The sequence below is a fragment of the Dermacentor variabilis genome, unplaced genomic scaffold (genome assembly GCF_050947875.1).
Source record: "Dermacentor variabilis isolate Ectoservices unplaced genomic scaffold, ASM5094787v1 scaffold_12, whole genome shotgun sequence".
Classification (NCBI taxonomy): domain Eukaryota; kingdom Metazoa; phylum Arthropoda; class Arachnida; order Ixodida; family Ixodidae; genus Dermacentor; species Dermacentor variabilis.
Window position 1 is genome coordinate 23,854,688 of NW_027460280.1, and position 20,539 is coordinate 23,875,226.

At 46.1% G+C, this 20,539-nt stretch overlaps 1 protein-coding gene across 1 annotated transcript in view; it reads left to right on the forward strand.

Annotated features, from left to right (window-relative positions):
* sli (slit guidance ligand) overlaps positions 1-20,539 on the forward strand; it is a 416,482-nt gene that overhangs the window by 324,677 nt on the left and 71,266 nt on the right. Inside the window, exons 14-15 of the mRNA XM_075676723.1 lie at positions 8,648-8,719; positions 9,126-9,289. Of these exons, the coding sequence (XP_075532838.1) occupies positions 8,648-8,719; positions 9,126-9,289 (236 nt within the window). The remainder of the gene's footprint in view (positions 1-8,647; positions 8,720-9,125; positions 9,290-20,539) is intronic.

Consider the following 20,539-nt stretch of genomic DNA (forward strand, 5'->3'; position numbering starts at 1 on the left):
TTTTCTTGATTTCATCTAAGAAGTCATTAACTCGCGTTTGTTCCCTCACCCAATCTGCTGAGGGAACAAACGCGCTGGCAGTGTACCCAGAGTGAACCCGAAGTACGCGCATAGGTTTGTGCGGTAAAAAAAGAACAGAAGAGGGACGGCTACGCATTCAGTGAGACGCCGCATTCCAGTCTCCCCGTCCTACTTAAATAAATGTTGTTGATCGTTAAAGTAACTGCTCTTTGAGTTTCCCTCTTTCTCCGAAAACGTATACTATTCGTACAGCATTTTAACAGGGGCAAATATTTGCAACATGGTGAAGGCATGTGTGCGCTGCAGCAACAATCCGGGGACAACTCAGCACATTCTAATGGAGTGCGAAGGCATTCACCCAGCAAGACTCCGAATACAAGTATGGACCAGTCAGCAGTCGAGATAAGCAACACGCGTTAGAGCATTGGTGGAAAGAAAGCAGGGAAGAAATTCATAGGACCGGACTCGTTACAGTCTTAGGTGACTATACAATGTAGATATAGAGGTGTTAAAGAACAGCGAAAAAATTAATGAGACATGGACAAAATGCTAGACAAATGTCGCGCCGGGCAAGCGTGAAACTTAATTATGACTTAACCGTTTGCGCCACCATCTAATAAGCAGCTTCAATTGCTACAGAGGGAACTAATGTGCTTTTTACACCGAAGCTGTATATGGCTAGCCGATTCGTCCGTCCGTCCGTCTGTCTGTCTGCTTGTCGGTCGCCTGTACACCGAAAAACCCGCCGTGGTTGCTCAGTGGCTATGGTGTTGGGCTGCTGAGCACGAGGTCGCGGGATCGAATCCCGGCCACGGCGGCCGCATTTCGATGGGGGCGAAATGCGAAAACACCCGTGTGCTTAGATTTAGGTGCACGTTAAAGAACCCCAGGTGGTCAAAATTTCCGGAGTCCTCCACTACGGCGTGCCTCATAATCAGAAAGTGGTTTTGGCACGTAAAACCCCAAATATTATTATTATTATTGTACACCGAAAACTCCTCCTGCGCAACCTCATGCGCATGTGCGAAAAAAATTTGAGAGAAAGAGAGGCGCGTGGTTAGCGAACACCACCTAGATAGCACAAGGCCTGTTTACTCCGATCCATGACGTCAGGCTACCTGGCCTGAAATTTCCATTGACAAGGCTGGCGTGATGAAAGTTGTGACGTCAAAATTACTGTTGCCTACTCGGGAGCTTCCCCATTATATTCTATGGTAGTCAGGCCAGGTAACATGACGTCATGGATCGGAGTGAAATGGCCTTCTGGTTGGATTAGCTGCGCCAGTAGTGACGTCGTTGCTCTCCGTCGCAGCCGAGCGCGCGCGCAGAAGTTTGTCTTTGGCTCCGAAATGAGTAGGCCACGCGTCATACGTACTCCTTAGGAGCAGGCAGCGTTCGATCAGCAACGCCGCGAGCAGAACCGGAAACGAGCTCGTCTACGCCGTGCCGATGCTGCAGCCCGGGCACAAAAACAGGCTCATGCAGCCGCGCGCAAGCAGCAACTGTGTACCGAGGATCCGGCAGCCTACCAAGCCGTCGTTTAATGAACCGTCCGGATTAACCCAGTGATAAACACCAGGGCCGCACGTTTCACCTTCGCGGGTTAACCGGACTGCTTGGGTGGTGGTTTTTTATAATAAATACAAAGGTCCCACTAGCCACAAATATGATAACTTATTGGATATGACGTTCGCCTGCGAAACACGGTGTCGTGGGTTCGACCAGGGCCCTTCGATACTTTGGTTCAACTCAAGAAGGGAGCGCACTGCGTCAGCGTACCATCGTTATTCCTCTTTAGCAAGGAACAGAACGTTTTTAAAGGCGGATCTGTAAACGATATGAATTTACATGGTTGCTGTTAGTGTGTGTGAATACGCATGCGCCTCAGGTTCACTTTGCCGTAAGCATTCTGGAAAACGTAAGTCTGAAGTTGGCGTCTGACCTCTCCTTCATGTCCGTGCTATATGGGGTGATCATGTTTAAGTTTTCCAGAAATTTTAAAAATTGCCTATTGCAGGTGACATTGTCCTAGTCCTTGAACTAGGTTATTCAGAGAGGCGGGTATTACTCGTGCGTGAAATGGAAGCACATATGAACTAATTAACGAAACGCTAATTAGCTTCCTAATCAATTACTTTACGGGAAATATTGCAATTTACGAATTTTAGCCGGTGAGTTTGCCAGCTCTTCAAATGAATTCCAGAATGATACCAGTTTGGAGGTATGCGCCATCAAACTCGCCGTAAAAATGCACTGTTGTTCCACTTAGTCTTTCATCAAAACGCACTTTTATGCATTAAAGCACAAGAGTAAGTGTACCGCCCATGTATTTCGTCCCGCATTGTGGGAAATACTATATCGAAACTGGTGTCATCCTGGAGATTAATTTCAAGTCTGTGTGTCTTGCAAACTCGCCAACAACAATTCGTGAATTGCAATATGTGCCGTAAAGTAATTAAAAGGTAATTAGTTATTTATTCTGTTAATTGGTTGAATGTATGTTTCGATTTCTCGTGCTAGTAATGTGCGCCTATTCGAATAATCCTGCACGAAGACAAGAATCTGCCACTGGCGTTCTTTAAAAATTCCATGAAACTTAAAAATGATAACCCCGTATTTTCGCTCCATTTTTAAGCTCTAATGATGCACCAACTAGCCCAGCAGTGACCTTTAGTCAGTTAAAAAACACGGAATTGTTAAATACAGTCATCGACAATAATTTAATTATCTTGCTCCGTTGTTCCTTACGTGCTGCACGATTCACACAATATTTTGTGAGTTGTGTAGCACGTAACAGACAATGGAGCATAATATTTTTGAAGTCAAACCGATTGCTTGTTCGTCATGTTTACTTTCCTTAATCAAAAGGAAGGTAAAGCCGCATAAAAGCTTATACACACAGCAGTTAACGAGGTGGCTGCCCTCCAGGGTTTGACAGCAGTATACACTTGAATATTAGTTACTGCAATAACAGCATACTTTTGGATGAGCACACACACACAAAAGAAAAGTGGTAGCACGTGGTAGACCTGCTGAAGTTTTAATGCTCATACACTGAAAATACGACAGTGAAACTGTCGTATTTTCAAAGAGTGCATAAAGTGAGCGTATAACATGTGATCAACAATGTCCAGTAGAACGCCGCTGAGCGGTCCTTCGAATTACGAACTCCTCGCGGGCAAGCGAGCGCGTTGAGACACTTGGCGCGTTTTCGTTTGCCCTTACCGAGGCGCAGTTAAAACGCAAGCGATAGCTTGTGCAGACGAAGAACGCGCAGAAAAAAAGAACATTTCACCAAAGGCTATAATGCTTTCGCATTCCCACAAGTGTCTCTGCCGAAATTTAAGTTATGGGGTTTAACGTGCCAAAACCACTTTCTGATTATGAGGCACGCCGTAGTGGAGGACTCCGGAAATTTCGACCACCTGGGGTTCTTTAACGTGCACCTAAATCTAAGTACACGGGTGTTTTCACATTTCGCCTCCATCGAAATGCGGCCGCCGAGGCCGGGATTCGATCCCGCGACCTCGTGCTCAGCAGCCCAACACCATAGCCACTGAGCAACCACCGGCGGGTGCCGAATTTTCTGAAAAGGCATCTGTGATGTGTACAGAGCCCGTACTTAGCGTTGATGCGAGCGGCTAGCTGCACGACGGTCAATTCGCTCGCTGCTGCATCCGCGTTTCCTCAATGCAGCGTTTTGACAGCGAGTTTCCGCTGTCATTGAGTGAGGTGTGTTGATGTTGGCTTGTGCGCGCGTGACACCATGCTTCGGCCGTATTATAGTGTAACAGCGGTTCATTTAACATCGTATTTAAAGGGAAAACCGTCTTCACAGGGACGTCATAGACGGTGACAAATTTCTGAATGCAGCGGAGCTTTGTCACTTGCGAAGGTAATTTACTTGTATCGTCCGTCACCTATTTGTCTTCGCGTTTGATGTGCAAAAATATAAGTTGGTAAACATTTAAACTTGAGTCTACGAGGAGAAGCACAAATTCGGCATGAACGAAATAGCCCTTCATCAGTTCTTCTAAAGCGAGGAAGGCGAAAGCTTGCTTTGCGGAACAGCTGCTATGTATACGGGCTGTATGCGAACGGCAATTCGTGCAGGGTGTATTCGTTCCAGTACCGCGGCATGCGCTACATTGTTTCGCATGTTTCCGTCATCTGACACAACACAAAGGGCATTCAACTTGGCAAGTACAAAATTGGCCACTCGGTTGTAAGCGGCCTTGTTCCGATCCCCAAGATAGTGCAATACCGGGCCGACCCGCGGCGGAAGTGAAGCAGGCGTGAAGCACTCCCCATACGAGGGCCGATCCCTACGATTGTGCGATGCCGGACCGACCCGCAGCGGAGGTGCAGTTCGCCATTAGGGGGCCCACATAGAGAGAGAGAGAGAACACTGTTGTTCGTTAACTCGCTCGCTCGTTGGTCGAGTTCGTCGCGGGCAGGCGAGAAAAAGGGCGCGTGCCCTGAAGAGGGGGCGGGTTTGATTGCGGTAAGGAACCGGAGGGAGGAGGAGGCGAGGCTGTCGCTCGCTCGTTCGTCGCACGTCTCGCTGGCCTCCCTGCAGTTACCTGCCCATCGTGGGCGATGCGGAGGACGAGCTCCACAGGGGATTCTCGTTCACAAAGTATACAGCGCAGACGCAGGCGAGCGTTCTGTCAAACGCTGACGGCGTTGACGCCGATCGACACACACACACACACACAAAAAAAAAAGCAACAAGTGGACGCGTTCGCTCTCTACGACTGTCACAAGGGAACTCCGGGAAGGCAAAGGAAATCGCCGAGGGAAAGCGTGCACGTGCGTGCTATCGGGCAACCGAGGTGCGGGGATGGGCGGCAAGTAAGGAGGGGGGGGGGGGGGGGGCTCGCTCGCTCGCTTGTATTCGCTTACATTGACAATCATTATCCATGGTTTCTGCATCATTTTTTCTAGACTATGAAGAATAGTTAGTGCAATTCAGCAAGCAAAAAAAAAATACAGTGACGTTTCACTTCGTGAACGCGGTTTCCTATACAATTGCGCTAACAATTATATGGCATTTCTGCGGTTGTCGTCGCCGCGATGTTCCGTATACTATGCAAGGACGATAACATCGTCCCCGCGCGCCATATGGTGTATGCGCCAGTAAAAGTGTGCGGCGGTGAGCCGACGATGGCGGCTCAATCTCGCGCGCAAGGGAGGAAAGCAGGAAGGAAGCGTGCCGTGTTCCGTCGCGCGCTAGGATCTGGGGGGAGGGAGGGGCCGGCGTTGTATTCCACGCCCTCGCGCGCCCTATATTGAACGCGATCTGCATTGAGCGTAGAGTCTAGGGGCTTCGACTGCTCATAAGTTTGTGCGTGCTGCGTTCTCGCCACGAGGCGAACCCGCTATCTCCATAACGCGCACGCAACCCGTAGCAGCCGCCAGAGAAAGTCAACCTAGCGCGCCTACGCCTACCCTCCTCCTCAGTGAATCTTCACCTCTTGTCTCTTTCCTTGCTTCGTTCTTAACCACCTAGGTGTTTCTCTAGGTGGTGTTGCCTTGCCGCGCGCTTGTTTTGAAGAAAGACTCAGTAACATCGATTAAAATAAATGGGCAGCTTACGTGCACAAGTAACTGTACTTAAAAAGCATGGACACAGAATGGAGGAAGAGGTTATGAAAGTTGGCAACCAATTGCAGGGCAATTGAAAGTGCAGATAGACAACCAGGACTAATCAGAAAGAAAGAGAAATAGACAGCGAATTATATGAAAGAATGGAAATGAGAAAGGTCATGGAGATTTACAAGATTGAGAAAAAAGAAATTAGAAGGGAAAATCTGTACGATAACTTGAAGGAAAATACCTTGCTATTGTAGGCTCCAGCTGGTTGCCTAACGGAAAAAAAACATACCGGAGCAAATATTTGCCATTAGATGAGGCATGGGTTGCTGCAACAAATATCCGCAGACCACTCAGCACATCTTAATGGAATGTGAAGGGATTCACCCAGCGAGACCAGTATGTAATGTAGAACTTCCAGAAGCACTTGGATTTAAAGTAGACAGAAGTATCAACCAGTCAGCAGTTAAGATAAGCTTCTTAAGAAATCAAAATGCTTCATTGAGTAATTAAAATAATTTCGCTTATTACCTTCCACATTAATTACATTACGGCACATATTTAAATCTACGAATCATAGCCACTCAGTTTGCATGGTATATCCATTTGAAACGAATTCTCTGCACTGCAACAGTTTTAAGATATTAATTTTCGAAGTGGCCAATGAACTGCATTGCAGTTCCAGTTACTTCTTTTAAGAAAACACTCTTTTATGCATTGAAGCACTAAAGTAACTGGAACATCAATGCATTTCTTCAGACACTGAAAATTAGTATCTCGAAACTGGTGCTGTCCAGAGAATTCGTTCCAAGTGGATATGCCTTGCGAACTCACTGGCTCCAATTCGCAAATTTATATGTGTCCTAAAAAATTTTTTTAATTAGCATAATTATGTTAATTAGCGAGTTAAGTCTTTTGGTTGTTTGTACATGTAATGGCCACCTCATCAAGTAATTTAGATCAAGGGTTAGAATTGTGCTATCTGCCACAGGCAATTTTTAAAATTCTGGACCTTCTAAAAGAAATACCCGGTATATTTAAGTTTATTTTGATGCAAGGTGAACTAGTGCATTATGGAAGCTAGTTATAGCAAGAGGTTGCAGAGTAAAGACACTATACTATCTTTTCTCATATTACTAAATATACAAAATCAGGAGTGATCGCAGGAAGAGGGTTAGCGGTAGCGAAATATTTAATGAAAGAGCATAAAATTTAGGAAAACACAAGAGCAAGAAAAAAAACCCGAGACACCTAAGTACTTCTGATGAGTTGTGAATGCGAAAGCATTAATGTCCAAACATGTTTAAAGAGGAAAAGAACCGTGACTTCAGACGGGATGTAACACGAAGGAGTGGACAGGACGAGTGATAGCTAGCAACTGAGGTTTGTTGCCATGACATAGCAGCAAAAAGTCGCATCTGCGCGCAGCTTGCCAATTGAACGCCACTGGGCGGTCCTTCGAGTTTTGTGCTGCGAGTAATGTACCATAGTGGTACGTGCTGCCCGAGCCAGCAAGCAGCAGCAGCCTGTGATGCCAATACCACATGCCACTGACGTCCTGCGCGACGAGAGCCCAGGGAAGCAGCAGCAGCCACCAAGGCTGGCAGGAGCCACCAAGGCTGGCAGGAGCACACAGCAGCTAAGCCTAGTGGGTTTGGGAGTGAGAAATATGGACCACATGCCGGCTACGAAGAGCAAGAACAAAGGGGATGTAACATCGTGGCAATGTCTCATTCCTTCACGCTACACCTGGTGTGCTACAGCGCCAGCAGGTCCCCTTTCACCTGCTCTGCTCCATAGAGGGGCGCTCATGACGTGGCATCACAGCCAATGTGTATTTACCTGCCATTTCACTACTACAAATAACACATGCCGGCTTTTTCACTCACTGGGCCATGTGACGCCTTCACATCAAAAGTTATCTTGAAAGTCATGTAAAACATATTATTCATTGTATTCATCAGTATGCTCATTGGGTACACGTAACTGAACATTCATCAGGCAAACTAGTCAAAGTACAACATAATACGTAGCACACCAGGACACTCAAAGATCATTTGCACAAACTATCTGTACGCCACAGATTTCATTGCCATTTCTTCAGAAGTTTTGCGTTAGTTGGTGTGGCAAAAAAAGACAGCTTAGGAGCTCCCAGACATCTGCTACGGCAGCCTCTGGCGAAACAGCATTCGTCAAAATCCTGTGTCGACAGCACCTGGGAAAGCTACTAACACTCGCAAAAGTCGCAAACTTGGCTATTAGAAAGACCGACCAAGCATGCGCAAGTACCTAGAAAAAGGTGTAGCAGCGCCATTCGACGGCGGCTGCCGGATTTTGCCTCAGCCGATGTCCTGACGCAACCTCCCACTCACGCCACTCTATATAACAGTGTTCTAGTTCACTATAGCTACCGCACTTGGTTGTCACTTTGAATTTTGTCACATGGTACTCTTTAAAATTTGTCAGAAAATTTTGTCATAATTGTCAGGGAAAACCTGGAAAAATCAGGAAAATTTAAAATTTAAATTTGGTAAACACCCTGATGATTGAGAGGGGAAGAAAGATTATCAACATGCACAAATATTTGCTCAGGAAATCGCAAAACTAGTTAAAAATTAGTAGTTCATAGCTCAAATGCAATAGCTTAAAAAAAGCCATTGGTGAGCAACCTTGTCAAAGGCCTTTTTAAAATCAAGAAATACAACATTTACACATATGTGTAGAGGTCATGTTTAGGTCATTTATGTACAAAGCTAGTGGTGTGTCTCAAGAAAGTCCTTTTTGAAAACCATGTAGATTTGGTTGAAAGAGACCCAAATCAGGCCCTAGAAACTGTACAACATGAAAAAAGAAAAGGATGTCTTCCATAAGTTTTGAGCTAACACATGTAAAGCAAGATTGAACGCTGTTGTTGTTGTTGTTGTTGTTGTTGTTGTTTGTATCAGTCAGGTGTCTGTCCTTTTGTGCACTGCTGATTGAAGGCTGAAATGTATTGGTGACTTACTTGAAATTACATTCTGCGATATTCCAGGTCTCTTTATGACAACAGCATCCAGTCACTGGCCAATGGGTCATTTGCTCCATTGAATAACATCCAAACGCTGTAAGTATTGCAGCCATCTCTGTTGAAATGGCAACACTTCCTGTTCACTAACAACATTGCTGGTGTTCCATCACATCCCTCTTTTAGAAGGCACTTTGTGTTTATTATGTTTGTGTTTATTACTGTGTGCTTGAAATTGCTTATATCTATGTTGATCAAACTATTGACTTAGCCCACTGTTTCATTTTTCGTGCTAGTCTACACAGTGATCATTTCAGCTATGTCATCAATACCAACAAATCATTTCTGAGGGTGGATGTGGGGCAGTATTGTCACTTTTTAACGAGAAGCTTAACGAGATGTGGATGGGCTGCTCCACACAGGATTACTCCATTTGAGGTATGTTTGCCACTGTCATTGACTTTATAAACAAATGTTTTTGTTTTTTGCATGTGGCCCTCCTCAGACACTTGGCGCGCAACCCATTCATCTGTGACTGCAACCTTCGCTGGCTAGCATTGTACCTTCACCAGCACCCGGTGGAGACGAGCGGCGCACGCTGTGAGGGACCGAAACGTATGCACCGCCGTCGCCTGTCCATACTGGGTGACACAAAGTTCAAGTGCAAAGGTATGTCCTTCCCTCAGCTTGTCACAGCACTGGACCTATGAGGCTGTGCAAAGTGCTTCGTTCACGTTGCCATCTTTGCCTTTGCTCTTTTCTTCACGATATCCTCGTGCTTGAGCTCATGCTCTAGGAATCAAGCACACTGTCACATTTCCAAGAGCTGGAGTAGCGCAACATAGACGAGTAGAATGACGATGAAGACACAAATGGATTGTGTTGTCGTTTTGTATTTGCCTATGGTAGGCTGAAGCTATTGCGTCATACACAACTCGACCAACAATACATTCTGTGGGAGTGGTATGCAGGGTCATCAATCCAGGCCATATCTCCAGTTTCTTAGCAAAGTGAGCAGCTCATTCTCTCGCATACCTTCTTGAGCTGTGCAGCCGCAGCGATGCGACACACAAGTTGCTAGATGCTTTTCCAGGGAGAGTCACTGTTCTCATCAGGGAGAGTTGCGTTTCAGATTCAGTACAATTAGCTTTGATGTGGATAGCAGTTAGGGGTGTACAGTGCCACGTGAAAGTGCAGTCGGCATGGTACTGTATCATGATGTGCCACTTGAGCATGGAAGCCAAAGGGAACTGCTTATGCATGCTGTTGACATAATGGCTTCATGAATTTGACGTCATGATAAAGATAATAAAAGACAATACCTCCCAAGCCACTGTGGCACCACCACTTGGTATTGAACTTATACCACTGCAGCAATATGAAGCTGCAAGCCAGACGCGTCTGGTGCTACTGTCATGTTTTAGCAACTGTCAAGAACACAGTAGCAAAGCTGTGAATGATGAAACTAACCTTTTATTGGTTGAACTTGTGCCTACAAAAGCAAGTGACACTATAAACACAACGATAGCGGTGAACACAGTTGGCGGTTGGCAAAATTTGATGTGCCGGTCAAGCATGTCGGCTGTTTTATAGGAGTCATCAAAGTTTCCAGAGTAATCGCTTGTGCCCACATGTCATCCAGAAAGTACTGCACAATTCACATTGCACATACAATTAAATTACTCAAGCTTCGCTGACAACAGACAACAGATAGAACCATTGATAAAATTCTTGGAAGTTCAAATCATGCAGGCGCGTCTTGTGCTGAGTGATAACTTTAAAGGGACACTAAAGTCAAATATTAAGTCAAGCTAAAGTGATAGATTAGTGCTTGAGAATCTCTAAGGCGTCAATATTATTGCGAACAGAGCCTTAATAATCGAGTAATTGAGGTAAATGCAGGACATGATTAGAGACTCCCCCAGGACATTCAAGTACTTGCCCGATGACAAAGGCACTCCTCAATTAAATTCTGTCACTATTACTCAACCACTCATTGCACAAAACATCCTTGTATTGTATTGTAAGACGAAATAAAATGCTACTTGTCCAGTTCTGTTTCATTTTTGGACAAAACTAATTGAAACTATCCTTAACAATGAAGCAGGCGGTCGAACGCTTCTGCGTTTCAATAGTTATCACATAGTGCTGCACTGGTTTTGCTGGCTTGTGAAACTCACACAAACTGCAAGTAGCAGAGAATTGAACTTCCATGTGATGATGCGGGATGCACGAACGGTATACGCCACTTGACCAAAAAGCATCTGCAGCGGCAAATGCACTGCTCTGGATGGATGTTATGAGCGTCCCCTTTGGAGTGGGGTGGTGGGTTGCACCATCCAACTCTTGTTATTATCTCTGTCTTGTTATTGCTCTGTTTTGGCTGGGTACTGCCGCCTGTCGGGCGTCCTTTTACTCACCGATGGCAGCAAAGGGTGGTGATGGCGTATGCAACGTCACCACTCCCCTGGTTTGGTGGCGGGAGATTTGAATTTCGAAAAAGGTATTCAGACCCTTCAGATGCAATTTTGTCGTAAACTAACTATTTTCTTGGCACAAAACAGGTGTTGCGAGGTTCCTGTAATGGTATTTAAACAGTCCACATCGACTTAGTATTTGCCATTAGTGCCCCTTTAAGGTGTGTGATGTGGGTGAAATGCAGTCCCCGAGAAAAGGATAAATAAGTACACGTGTCAATGCCCCCCTTTTAAAAAGCATTGTCCCAATGATACAAACACGAGCGCAAGAAACTAAAGCATCTGTAGTGAAGAGAAATAACAAACAAAGAAACAAAGTACCAGAGAGAAGGAGCTGGTAGTAGGGCTTAAGGTGCACAACATCGACTGTTTCAGGTGGTGAGTGGCATCTCTGTGATTGCGAAATGCCATCTGGCACAATCTCATAGTCCAGTGCACCAGTACATCAGGTGATCTTGTAGGGCCAGACACCGCGTCGCAAAAGTTTCTCACTAAGTCTGCATCAAAGATTGTAATGTGCTGGAGGGCGAGCTGTAGGGCTTCTTTGACGCACTGGAGATTGGTGACGACGTTGAGATCCTCTTCGTTGTTGATGTGCGGCTGCATGGCTACGAGTGTCGCCGGCAGGTTCCTGCCGTAAACCAGCTTTAACGGCGTGACCTACGTTGCTTCTTGCACCGACGTGCTGTAAACGAAGGTTACAAATGGCAGGACAGCATCCCATGTCTTGTACTTGACATTGACGTACATTGCAAGCATGTCGGCGAGGGTCTTATTCAGGCGCTTCGTGAGACCGTTCGTCTGTGGCTGGTAAGCAGTTGTCCTCCTGTGCCTTGTCTGGCTGTATTGCAGTATGGCTTGGGTGAGCTCTGTAGTAAAGGCCATTCCTCTGTTGGGGATGAGGACTTCTGGGGCACCATGTCACAGCAGGATGTTCTTGACGAAGAATTTAAACACTTTGGTTGCACTGCTTTTCGGCAGAGCTTTCATTTCAGCATAGCGGGTAATGTAGTCCATTACCACAACAATCCACTAATTTCCGAATGTTGATGTCGCAAAGGGTCCGGAAAAAAAAAGGAGGCTCGATCGGCTGTAGTAATTCCACTGGCCTTGTTTTGCATCGCTGCCAGTCACGGCATGTCTTGACGTAATGGGTAACGTAGGCGGTCAAGCGGGGTCAATAATACTTCTCTTGTATTTTTGCAAGTGTATGGGAAAACCCGAGATGCCTGGCTGTCTGATCATCGGGCAGGACGCGTGCGAGACTTCTGACCAGAGTGCTGCGGGCACAACGAGAACATAGTTTATGCGGGCTGCAGAAATGTTCTTCTCCAGGACGTCGTTTCACAAGAAAAACAACAGCAGTCCGCGCCTGAATACCCTCGGGACAAAGTCAGTCTTGACTCCCAAGTTCTCAGCAAGGCTTTTTAGCTCTGGGTCCGCTCGCTGCTGCTCGCTGAGGTCATCTGCCCTTATTGTTCCTAGGAAGCCGTTGTCATCCAGTTCACCTTGCTGTGGCAGGTCAGTAGGGGCATGCAAAGGGCAGTCAGCATCAGAATGCTTCCGTCAACTTATAGACCACGTTGATGTCAAATTCCTGGAGTCTGAGACTCCATCATGCTAGGCAACCGGAAGGATCCTTTAAGTTTGCCAGCCAATACAAGGCGTGGTGGTTACTTATACCACTTTGAAGTGCCTGCTATATACAGGGTGTTTCTGCTAACTTTAGCCAGAGTTTAAAGATATGCTGATGCACTCTAAGACAAAGTGACTAAATGCATGTTGCTCACTTTTGTATGTAGTGTGTCGCACTATTTCTTGTATTTTGCTTCATTAGATAATAAGTTAAGATTAATTAACCAACTTCTGAAGTGATGAAGTTAGGCAAGAAATTCAAATTAAAAAGTTTTAGAGCGCTTTGCAAAACGTCCGATTAGACAGTTTGTAACTTTCTATCTATTAAGTATTAGTGTTTTTCAGCTTACTGCTGGATACCCGAAAAAAAAAAAAAACCACATGACGTGTCGTGATTGACGCTCCCAAGCGCTTCACACACAAACAAACATAGCATTTAGCCGGGTGTGCTGCCGCTGCGTCTGCTTATCGCCATCATGAACCATCGCAAAGGAAGCACATTGCTGGCATAAATCGCACAGCCAATGCCATTGATCACTGCCCTGTCACCTGTTAAGCGGCAGCATGCCCTGCTAGATGCTATGTTCATTTGTATGCGGACAGTTTCAAGCTCCTCCAGCATTTTCACGCCTCATTCTACATTGACAAACCGTCCTTGGACTGAGCGTCAGCACATGTTCACCATATCGACACCGGTCAACAAATTCTATTGCGTCAGTGTCCTTATCGTGTGTCAGCTGCTGAACACCAAATCATTGACCAACAGGTTGATGTCGTGGTGGAGCATGGCATCATCCAGCCCTCTAACAGTCCCTGGGCATTTCTGAAAAAGACAGCCTCATAAGGTTGTATGTCAACTATCGCCACCTTAGCCGAATAATGCTCAAAGATTTACATGTTCTGCAGCGCATTGACGATGCCTCGGACAGCCTACAGGAAATGGAATTTTTTTTTCCTCGCTGGACCTTGACGAGAGGGTTGGGGTGTTAATGTGGAGCTCCACCCTCGACGACCAAACCTGGCTGACCCAGCACGCCCGTGAGGTGGCGGCGAGGCAAGCCCTCGACGTCCCCTCATGGGAGGCTTAGGCCTGGCCATCATAAAGTGCTGGCTCTGCAATAAAAGTTTGTCCCCTCCCTCTCCTCACTGGATCTGTGCTCCGGGTACTGGCAAATACCGATGGCAGAGGCCGGTCACTAAATGACAGCCTTTGCAGCACCTTATGTGCTATATGAATTCACCGTCATGCCCTTCGGCCTGTGCAGTGCGTCTGCCATTTTCGAGGGAATGATGGACACCATTCTTTGAGATCTTAAGTGGAACACGTGCCAATGTTACTTACATGATATTGTGCTTTTTTTTTCTACCGACTTTGTGTCGCACCTCAGCCGCCTCGAGCAAGTTCTTGTGTGTCTCTCCACGCAGCACTGCAACTAAATTTGAAAAAATGCCACTTCGGTGCTCACAAGCTTACTATTCTTGGTCAAGTGGTTTCAAAAGACGGTACCCTCCCAGACCCTACGAAACTTAGTGAGTGCCATATCCGCGTTACCAAATACTATGAAACAGCTGTGCAGCTTCATCGGCCTGTGCTCATATTTCTGATGCGCAGTTTTGCCTCCATCATCGCCCCCTTGACCCAGCCTCCATCATCGCCTGGCATATGACGACACATTCCAAGAACTGCACTGCCTTCTCACCTCACTTCCAGTACTGCGACACTTCAATGTCACGATCCAGCCCGGGTCGTGAACAAGGGAGGGCTCGAGGCACCCTCCGATAGACGGACGCTCCACAGCGTGGTGGTGCTGAATGATGACTGACCGGCGAGCAGCCGTGCTCGTCGGTGTTTATTGTGGTGCGGTGACCAATGTTGCCTGCCGAGCTTTAGCAGGCCACCGAGCTTGGCGGGCAAACCAAGATTATGCCCGAGGGGGCTTCACATACTTGCTACATTCGATCCCTCTGATCCAACTGAGATCCACACGGACATTAGTGGTGTCAGACTAGGCGCTGTTCTTGCACAATGCAAGAACAGCTTCGAAGAGTACGTTGTAGTGTATGCCAGCCACACCTTTATCAAAGCCTAGGCAAACTATTTCATTTCTGGCCATTATTTTGGCTATTGGAAAATTTCGCCATTACGTGTATGGGCGTCCATTTGACACTGTGACTGGCGATCGTGCCATATGTTTTTTATCTTCACTGAAAGATCCAGCTGGTTGGCTTGCTCATTGGGCATTACGCCTACGAAAATATGGCATCTGCATTATCATTCAGGTTGAAAGCATTCCGATGCAGGCACTCTATCCTGGTCAGCCCTGCCTTCTGATCCTGTCCACTTGTCTATTTCCACCTGTGGTGCCTCCACTTTCAACATTTCTGACATTCCGTCAGAGCAGCACAAGTACCGATGGATCTCTTTGCTTCTAGACTTCCTGTCTAGCTGTTCGCCAGCTCCAATCTCTCAAACGCTCTGCCAAGCCACACACTTCATCATTAGGGATAACCTGCTGTACTGCCACAACTACAACTCCAGCAGGCGCAAGTGGTTGATTGTTATTCCCCAACACCTCCACTATGACATCTGTGCCACTTTCGACGACGGCCCACAATGTGGTTATGCTGGTGTATTAAAGACGTACTTTCGCCTCCAGCTTCGCTACTACTGGCGCAGAATCTACCGTTGCATTCGCCAGTATATCCAGTCATGCCCTATGTGCTAATGACGCAAGACGCCACCTGAACATGATGCTGGCCCCTTACAACCTTTGCCATGCCCCGCTAGAGCGTTTGACTGCATCAGCATTGACTTATACAATCCACTTCCCAGCACTCCAAGCGGCAACCGCTGGTTTATTGTTTCCATTGACCACCTTACACGGTATACTGAAACTTCAGCCCTGTCATCTGCTACAGCAAAGACATTGCTAGTTTTATCCTTGAAAACCTGATCTTATGGCGTGGAGCGCCTCGAGAATTACTTAGCGTCCATAGTTGCGTTTTCCTCTCTGACGTCATTTCATCATTGCTTAAGGAGTGTTGCATCATTCACCGCTTTACCACGACATATTATCCCCAAACTAATGGGATGACAGATCATTTTAATCGCACCCTAGAGGACATGTTGGCCATGTATGTTTCATCTGACGACTCGAATTGGGATCGGATTCTGCCTTTCGTCACATACGCCTACAATACTGCCACTCAAAGACTTTACTTGGTTCTCACCTTTCTTTCTCCTTTATGGACACAGACCCTCATGCACTATAACCACAAGTCTACCCTACTGACCAGATGCTTTGGAGTCAACAATGCCGAAGAATGTTTCCAGCTCGCTTGTTCGTTCACATCCCAGGACCAGTGGTGCTAAAAGCATCCCCACGATGCATCCACGGCTACATGCTTTGCTCCTGGCTCACTGGTCTGGTTGTGGGTCCTGTCTACTCTTTCGGGCCTTTCCACCAGCCTGCTCTCCAAGTACCACGGTCTCTATCAGGTACTGCAACAAACATCGGCTGTTAACTTCCTCATCATGCCGATGGAAGTGTCTTCAGACCAGCATCGTCGCAGCCAAGAAATTTTCCATGTCTCCCGTCTCGAACAGCGCCACATCCCCCCAGTGTTCTTCTGCCGCTGGGTCGCCAGGATGGCTCCTCTTTCGGTGGGGAGTGAGTGTACTAAAGGCACTGGCCTTGGTGCTGTTGAAAGTAAAAGACAACGGCAAGAAGCGATTGCTTGCCCGCTTCGCCATAGCTGCGACTGACTTGTTTAGGCCTATGGCTGCAAAGCTACGTCATGTGCTGCTAGGCAACCACCCCCATTGCAAAACAAACAAATGACTAAAGTCGATCATGGTATATTGCAAACAGACCCCACTTAAAGTTTGGTATATGGCTTTATACCTGAAAAATGAGGAAAGCAAGACAATAAAGAGTAGACAGGACAAAGCAGTGTTTTGTCTGCCCTTGTCCAGTTTTTGCAACGCAGTCTTTATTATTTTATTTTTTTCATCATAAACATGGTGTGCCTGTTCTTAATGCACATATTTGCACCATGCAGTGGGCTTTAGGTTGCAGGATATAAGCACTCGACACGAAAAAAACCAAAGATCATTGTGCGAATGCTTTCAGAGCTGTCTGAAAATATGTTCGCTATTGCCCACAGAGACATGCAATAGTCCGTTGCAATGATTCAATCCTTTATTGCAACACATTCTTTGCAAACGTCAGGTGCTTTGAGTGTATCTGTATATCTGTCTGTTTGTTCGTTCGTCTATCCATTCATCCATCCGTCTGTCTCTCTGTCCTCCTCCGTTGTGATGCCATCATGGTTGTTTCAACTGGGTATATATCAGAATAGGCATAGGGGAGGGGGGGGGGCATGACATGCACCCATACTTAACATGACTGACATGTCATGACATCACTGACATGACATATTTGTCTTGAAAATTGTATGTCATGACATAAATGGCATGATTGACATGGTGCTGTTGTGGTTGTTTCTTTAACTCAGTATATATCGGGATATGAATGACATATACATGCATGACCTGACATGAATTACATGGATTTCATGATGTGTCATGTGCTTCATGACCTGATTGACAAGACACATGCACATGCCATGAGATCGATGACATCACATCCTTTTCATGTCATGTAATATGTCATGATATAGATAGTATGAATGACATTATGCCAGTGTGGTCATTTTGTTTAAGTCCGTATGTACCTGTATATGAATGACATGACATGAGTGCATTGCCTGACATAAATGACATCATATCAATGACATTCATGACATGACTGCCATGACTTGCGTGAATGTATCTCTTGACATGACATTAATGACAATGCATGCCGGAGCATGTGGCATCATTCTTGTCCTGTCATTAATGCATGTCTCACCACACATATCCTTATGCCTACATACGTATCCAGCTAAAGAAACGACTACGACAACATGACCTCAGGTCATTTATGTCATTCATGTCATTCACATTGTGACATGCATGTGCTATCACTCATGTGATGCATGTCGTCATTTCATTCATGTCATGGATATCCTGATACAGAACTTGTTAAAAATGAACCTGAAACAAATGACAATCATGTCATGATATGAATTTCTTTAACTAGATGTATTCTGGATATGAGCTCATGGAATGCATGTGTGGCATTAATGACATGTCATGCATGTCATCAATGAATGCTGTGAATACATATCATGGCATGTTTGTATGTAAAAAAAAATGCCACAAATGTCATGACATGCATGCACAGCATGACATTATTACCATAACAAGACCTTATGCCGACCCAGTGTGCGAAGTTGTCTTCTAACTAGGGCCGATGGCCATATATTCATGTTCGTGATGCCATGATGGTCATTGCATTGTCATCCGAGCTTCATAATTACACTCTCACCTCTGGTTCTCGCGTCCTACCTACACTCAAGCCAGATGGCATGCATGAGATCTCTGCATTTGGGCAGCAGAACACCGGGTGCTGGTTGCATCCATTGAAACAGCGATTGAAAAGCAAGTTTCCCATGAGCATTGATTTCTAAGTGCCAACATGCCGCCTCCTCATTCTTCCGGAAGCTCTTACCGGACTTTCACAACCTTTCATCATTACCAGGATACTTAATCAAACAAGGCCTGCTTGTTCCTGGTGCACATAGTGTCCGTGTACGACAACGCTGCATTGAATTCTCCAATGGCATTATCAACACTGCTTGGCCAAGGCGAGCAGCTGGACCATGCCACTTGTCTGTATGGCTATAAAATAATTGGGACAGAACCCATCTCATGATGACAAGATGATCATGTGTTAGCATTGAATCAATATAGCCACTCAAGGTATTGCCACCGTCGAAATGAGTTATTTATGAGGCGTGTACTGCAGCGGGACTCCTCTTTCATGCTTTCCTAAGAACACTCAGTGCCATCTAGCGTTGCCACCGAAAAGCCTGCACGTGCCCTCCGAAATGCATGGCATACTGGTGTGGGCAAACGCTGAGAAATACGTTGTGCAACAATGTAGCTCTTCTCGCACGCTTCTTTCTGGACGCACTGCGCCATCTAATGGCTCTGCTGAAAACTTTGCACACGGTCTCCGAAACGAGAACCATGGCGTGCCGGTGCCTAAGAATGCTGAGAAGTGTTCCCTCGCTTCTTGCATGCTCAGTGGCACATACTCAGTGACCGAAGCTGGCAAGACCTTTGTTGAAGAGCAGCACATACCCAATGCATTCATAGCACAGCTTGCTAAAGAGTGAAAGGTATTAATTGAAAAGCGGCACATATCCAATGCATTTGTGGCACAGCCTGCAAATACGTCGGGTTGCTGTCCCTGAGAAACCCTTGTGACGTGGGTTTGATTCCATTAAAGGGACACTAAAGGCTGTGGCAAATACTAAGTCGACATGGACTGTTTAAATACCTTTCCAGAAACCTCACAACACTTGTTTCGTGCCAAGAAAAAAACCTCGTTTATAAGAAAATTGTATCTGAAGGGTCCGAATAGCTTTTTCGAAATTCAAATCTCGCGCCACCTAACTGGGGGAGTGGTGACGTTGCATACGCCATCACCGCCCTTTGCTGCTGTTGGTGAGTAAAACGGCACCCAGCAGACGGTGGCACCGAGCCAAGACAGAGCAGCAGATTTGCCGCTGCAGCTGCTTGTTGGTCAAGTGGCGTAGACCATTCGGGTATCCCGCAACATCACATGGAAGTTGAATTCTCTGCTACTTGTAGTTTGTGCAAGTTCCGCGAGCCAGCAAAACCAGCGCAGAACTACGCGATCAGGAAAGTACTGAAATGCAAAAGCGTGGGCAGCGCAGAGTCGAGTGAAAGTGAAACCTTGCGACCGCCCGCGTCGTTGTCAACAGTAATTTAAACGAGTTCTTTTTTCTAAATATGAAATGGAACTGGTCAAGTAGCATTTTATTTCATCCTATAATACAATACGAGGATGTTTTTTGCAATGAGTAGTTGAGTGCTAGTTAACTGAGGAGCGCTTTCGTGATTGGGCAAGTGCTTGAATGTCCCGGGGGAGTCTCTAATCATGTCCTGCATTTACCTCGATTTCTCGATTATTAAGGCTCTGTTTGCAATAATATTGATGCCTTAGAGATTCTTGAGCACTAATCTATCACTTTAGCTTGACTTAGTGTTCGCCTTTAGTGTCCCTTTAAGCATCCGAGAAATTTAAGGGTTTTTTTTTCATCATTATAGCACGGCACTTTCCCAGTGGCACATACCTCATTACCCAAGTTTGCATCAAAGATGTTCATTGAAAGGTGGCACACACCTACTGGCACATACCCAGTGATTCAAGTTGACATCAAAGAGGCTCATTGAAAATCAGCACAGACTGACTGGCACATATAAAGTGACACAGACAGACATGAAAAGTGAATGAAGTACCTAAAGAATGCTAACACATTAAAAGGACATGGGTTTTAGGCTGTACTACAGTATTGCCATCAAGTCACCCGTTTGTGTCCTCCAAGTTATACCACATGCTGCCATCAGCAAGCATTTAGTTACTGCGGTTCTTACCCATCTCACACCTCCATGCCGCTCGTTCACATGAGTTTGATCGTTCATAGAAATCATGCACTTGTCGTTGCCATCGTCGTCATTGTCCTGCTGCTGCCATCATGCACATGCTCTCGCATTAATTCTACTTCACTGTACTCCCATCACAGACCCAAATACTGTATTGGCACCAACACATTGGTCAGCCTTGTCACAGTGCTGCACAGCGAGCGGCTTAGCCGCCTGCAAAGTGCTTCC